The 5,761-nt window shown below is 46.5% G+C and overlaps 1 protein-coding gene across 1 annotated transcript in view; it reads right to left on the bottom strand.

The window, feature by feature from the left end:
• RRP12 (ribosomal RNA processing 12 homolog (S. cerevisiae)) overlaps positions 1-5,761 on the bottom strand; it is an 85,033-nt gene that overhangs the window by 45,995 nt on the left and 33,277 nt on the right. Inside the window, exons 3-5 of the mRNA XM_011951193.1 lie at positions 4,814-5,089; positions 4,029-4,258; positions 429-512 (exon numbers count right to left, since the gene is read on the bottom strand). Coding sequence (XP_011806583.1) covers positions 429-512; positions 4,029-4,258; positions 4,814-4,952 — 453 coding nt within the window. The 5' untranslated portion in view covers positions 4,953-5,089. The remainder of the gene's footprint in view (positions 1-428; positions 513-4,028; positions 4,259-4,813; positions 5,090-5,761) is intronic.

Below are 5,761 nucleotides of genomic sequence, written 5' to 3'. Positions count from 1 at the left end.
TGGCGTGAACCCGGGAGGCGGAGCTTGCAGTGAGCTGAGATCTGGCCACTGCACTCCAGTCCGGGCGACAGAGCGAGACTCCGTCTCAAAAAAAGGTACTAAGTAATCAGTTGCAGTGGCTCATGCCTGTAATCCCAACACTTTGGGAGGCCAGGGCAAGATGACAAGACGGTTTGAGCTCAGGAATTTGAAACCAGCCTGGACAACATAGTGAGACCCAGTCTCTTAAAAAAAAAGAAAAGAAAAGAAAGAGAAAATAGAAATGTAGCAAATACCACCAGCCTTCCTAAGCCACCTGAGAATAAATGCAGCACTTTCATCTGGTCAAGGCTGTCCTCTACCCCCACATGCCAGGGGCACTCGTCTTCTCACTATATCTTGCATAACCTGCTGCTCTGAACACTCACCCTCCAGCGGCACCCACTCACCAGAGCAGCGAAGTACTCAGTCTCTGTCTCCTTCCCTCCCTGGGAGCGAATCACCTCAGTGACAGCAGCCAAAACAGCACAAATCTGCACAGGAGGGAGAAAGCACTGTGACTATTTGAGAGCTAACCCCACCCCAGGAGAGCCTTCTTTCCTTGCTCCGTCACAGATTAATCTCCGGTTAAAGCCCAGAGACAGACAAGACAGGCAACATTCAGGGCCTGGGTCCATACCAGGGGGCCCAGCAAATAAGAAGACTCAGAAAATGCTTGCTAAAATTCCACCATGAGGTACTAACCTTGTAGAAATACCTGCATGAGATGAGTGTGCAAATATTTATGTACAAGGATGTTCATGGCAGCAACAAATTGGAATGGTCAAGAAGCCATCAATAGGAGATTAATAATGTACTGTAGTTGTCTCTAATGTACTGCAGTTATTGAGGGGGGGATTGGTTCTGGACCCCTAAAGATACCAAAATCCAAGGATGCTCAGGTCCCTTATATAAAATGGTGCAGTATTTGTATATAACCTATACATATCTTCTGTATTTTTTTTGAGACATAGTCTTACTCTGTTACCCAGACAAGAGTGCAGTGGCATGATCTCAGCTCACTGCAGCCTCCGCCTCTGGGTTCAAGCGATTCTCCTGCCTCAGCCTCCCAAGCAGCTGGGATTACAGGTGTGCACCATTACACCTGGCTAATTTCTGTATTTTTAGTAGAGATGGGGTTTCACTATGTTGACCAAGCTGGTCTTGAACTCCTGGCCTCAAGTAATCTGCTCTCCTTAGCCTCTCAAAGTGCTGAGATTACAGGTATGAGCCACCATGCCTGGCCTCCCATATACTTTAAATCATCTCGAGATTACTTATAACACCTAACACGATGTAAATGCTATATAAATAGTTGTTATACTGTATTTTTGTTGTTGTTGTTGTTTTGAGACAGAGTGTCACTCTGTTGCCCAAGGTGGAATGCAGTGGTGCACTCTCCGCTAACTGCAGCCTCCACCTCCCAGGTTCAAGCAATTCTCCTGCCTCAGACTCCTGAGTAGCTGCGATTACAGGCATGTGCCACTATGCCAGGCTAATTTTTTGTATTTTTAGTAGAGATGGGGTTGCACCATGCTGGCCAGGATGGTTTTGAACTTCTGACCTCATGTGATCTGCCTGCCTCAGCCTCCCAAAGTGCTAGGGCTACAGGTGTGAGTCACCTCGCCCAGTATATTATTATTATTTTAAAAAGATTTTTCAATCCATGCTTGGTTGAATCTGCAGGTGCAGAACCTGCAGATATGGAGACCCAACTGTATCATACAATAAATAATGAATGATTTAAATAGTGCATTATTCAAAAGAATGAGAACGACTATATATTAACTTATAAATATCGCTCAGTGGGGAAAAAGTTGCAGAAGAGTGGATAGAAAATAAACTAATCAAGCAGGGCACAGTGGCTCACACCTGTAATCCCAGCACTTTGGGAGGCTGAGGTGGGCAGATCCGTTGAGCCCAGGAGTTTGAGACCAATCTGGGCAATATGGCAAACCTCATCTCTACAAAAAATACAAAAATTAGCTGGGTATGGTAGCAATCCCCTGCAGTCCCAGTTACTTGGGAGGCTGGGAGGCTGATCAGCCACTGCACTTCAACCTGGGTGACCAAGTGAGACTCTGTCTCAAAAAAAAAGAGAAGAAACTAATCACATTTTGGTAAACCTAAATAACAAAATTGAGTAAATAATATTTTCTTTTCTTTTTTTTTTGAGACAGAGTCTGACTCTGTCACCCAGGCTGAAGCGCAGTGATGCGATCTTGGGTCGCTGCAACCTCCGCCTCCAGGGTTCAAGCGATTCTCGTGACTCAGCTTCCCGAGCAGCTGGGATTACAGGCACATGCCACCATGCCAGGTTAATTTTTCAATAGAGATGGGTTTTCACCATGTTGGCCAGGCTGATCTCAAACTCTTGACCTCAAATGATCTGCCCACCTCAGCCTCCCAAAGTGCTAGGATTACAGGTGTGAGCCACTACGCCTGGCCTGAAAAATTAATTTTAAAATTTTAACTACTCATAATTTAAAATACTTGATCCATTTACAAGGAAACATATATTTGTAACAACCTGGCGAATAGGTTTGCAGTAATTCATAGTAGGCGAATCTACTTGTACAACTATAAATGTTATGAACTCTAAATACACATGAACCAAGTATTTCCAATGAAAGGTTAGCATCTAAGTAGGGGAATATGGGTAAATTATACACTAGATTTTGAAGACTTAGTATCATAAAAATAACACTGTAGTAAAATATATTGATTATACATTGAAGTGATAATATTTTAAAGATACTGAGTTAAATAAAGTACATTATTAACATTAATTTGGGCCAGACGCAGTGGCTCACACCTGTAATCCCAGCACTTTAGGAGGCCAAAGCAGGTGGATCACCTGAGGTCAGGAGTTTGAGACCAGCCTGACCAACATGGAGAAACCCCGTCTCTACTAAAAACAGAAAATTAGCCAGGCATGGTGGCGCATGCCTGTAATCCCAGCTACTTGGGAGGCTGAGGCAGGAGAATCACCTGAATCCAGGAGGCGGAGGTTGCAGTGAGCCGAGATCGCGCCATTGCGCCCTAGACTGGGCAACAAGAGTGAAACTCTGTCTCTAGAAAAAAAAAAAAAGATTATTTTACCTGTTTCTTTCAGTTTTTAATATGGCTACTAAAATTTTTTTAATTACATATGTGGCTTGAATTTAGATTACTACTGGACAGAGCTGGTCCAGGAAGACAGACAATGACCCATTAACAGGAGCTCTGTGAATGACTCAAGTTGGGGGCTCTACCATCACATTTTATTCTTCTTCTATCATTTTGATATCATTTAGAATTCTGACATTTTTTATTTCAGTAACAAAAAATATATATAACTTTAAAGTATAGATAAAATAATAAAAGTAAGGCCAGGCACGGTGGCTCATGCCTGTAATCTCAGCACTTTAGGAGGCTCAGACCAGCCTGGCCAATATGGTGAAATCCCTTTTCTACTGAAAAGAAAAAAAAAAAGAAAAAAAGAAAAAATTAGCTAGGCGTGGTGGCACATGCCTGTAATCGCAGCTACTCGGGAGGCTGAGGCAGGAGAATTGCTTGAGCCTGGGAGACGGAGGTTGCAGTGAGCGAAGATCATGCCACTGCACTCCAGCCTGGCCAACAGAGTGAGACTCTTTCTTAAAATAAATACATGAATTAAATTAAATTTAGTTCTTGCTAGATAAAACGTTTCCTAATCACTGTTACTCAGCATTTATTTACTCAACATATGTTTACTGAAAATACTCTGTGTAAGAAGTGCTGTGTTAGATATAGCTGAGGAGAGAAATGTTTGGAAAATATTTCTCAAGTACTTCTTCAGCAGGGGAGATGTTCTTATAAAAAGCAGAAAGTGGAACCTGCCCTAGGAGGAGACATAAAGGGGAGGAGCGATGACACATCATCCAGAAATACCAGCTGTTGTCATCGGAAACCAGTCAGCCAGAGCTGAAGAAAAGGCATGAGTTGGCCTCTCCTCACTATCCTATGGCCCTCCTGACCCTCGCTCCTACCTCCTTGTGGGCAGCCGAGTTGGACTCCCAGAAGCGCTGCACTTTGCTGAAGGTGACGTTTGTGCAGTCGGAAAGGCCACTCAGGAAGGTGCCCGAGGACTTCTCGGTGAGAGCCAGCTCTGCCTCTTCTTCCATGGGCGTCTCAGGGACTTCGCTTTTGCCCAAGCGCAAGGACCCTGACTGCAGCTCATTATGTAACTTCACAGCATCGACTGTCAGGTCACTCCTTCCTGAGAGCCAGAGGCACAAGATAAGGCCCAAGTCTCCTTTTGGTCAAGAGAACAGAACCCCTGGGAAACAAACCAGCTCAGGCCAAATCGCCAACCCGAGAGGCTGAATTCTGAATACAGCCAGTCTCATAAACCCACTGTATGCCTAAAAACTTGAAAAACCAAGGAGAAAGGGAATCCTCCATGTAAGAATTTCTGCTTGCCTGTAGCAGTGGCATAAACGCCACTGGGAATCGGCTGGGAGCTACATTCAGAGGGCCTGGAAAATAAATGAAGGTGAAAGCGCTCTGTAAAGAGTTATGCAAGGTCCAAGCCATCAGTCTCAACTCTGACACCCGCGGTACCTTACACAAGACATTTCCCTACTGCGGACCTCAGTTTTCGTATCTGCTCAATTGGAAGGACTGCCCTTCAGAGAGGGCTCCAGATCCGACATCCTAAGAGATGAAAGGTCCAATGCCTGGCCCCGGACTCTCCCAGAGGCACCAGACTCATCTGGACCCATGTCTGCCCGGAAACCCGCCCCCGGCTGAGCGTGGGTCCCAACCCAGCTACCTGACGGCCGGCTGAAGAAGCGGCTGCGGGCGGCCTGGCGGTGGCGGCAGATGGCGGGATTGCTGTCGCTGCTGTGGCCTTTCTTCCAGCGCTTCAACTTAGCTGAGACACCAGAGGGCAACTTTCCCGAACGACCCATGTTGACCAAGCCGTGGCCGGCACTGAGCTTAAACGACCGGCTTCCAGGTACGTAGAAACACGCTCAGCACCCACGTGGATACCCTGTAGCCTTCACGTCCTCTTCTTCCGGCGTCACTTCCGGATTCGTGTGTATTACTATGGTAAAACAGTCAACATCCGGTTTTACGCCCCTTCCTGGCTTCGAATGGGGAGGAGCTCCAGGGAGATCTGTTGCTAGGGAGGAAGTTAGGTTGCTAAGGGTTCTATGGGGTTCTTACTCCATCCAGCCAGGACCAGGTTTCAGGGCCACAGGAGTGAGCCTTATAAAACTAGAGTGTGGCCCGACGTGGCCGGGCGTGGTGGCTCATGCCTGTAATCCCAGCACTTTGGGAGGCTGAGGCGGGTGGATCATTTGAGGTCAGGAGTTCGAGACCAGCCTGATCACCAGGGTGAAACCCTGTCTCTACTAAAATACAAAAATTAGCTGGGCTTGGTGGCACGCGCCTATAATCACAGCTACTCGGGAGGATGAGGCACAAAAATCACTTGAACTCGGGAGGTGGAGGTTGCAGTGAGCCAAGATTGCGCCTTGGCACTCCAGCCTGGACACCAGAGTAAGACTGTCTCAAGAAAACAAAACAAAGCAAACAAAAAACTGGAATTCTTTTGCAGTTAACAACAAAAAGTTGTTTTTGAAAATCTATTTTCAAAATTAAGCCTAGAGGCCGGGCGCCGTGGCTCACGCCTGTAATCCCAGCACTTGGGGAGGCCGAGACGGGTGGATCACGAGGTCAGGAGATCGAGACCACGGCGAAACCCCGTCTCTAC

Source organism: Colobus angolensis, unplaced genomic scaffold (assembly GCF_000951035.1).
Source record: "Colobus angolensis palliatus isolate OR3802 unplaced genomic scaffold, Cang.pa_1.0 Scaffold316, whole genome shotgun sequence".
NCBI lineage: Eukaryota > Metazoa > Chordata > Mammalia > Primates > Cercopithecidae > Colobus > Colobus angolensis.
The sequence above is the reverse complement of the archived record's forward strand: the minus strand, read 5'-3'. Positions and strand labels throughout refer to the sequence as shown.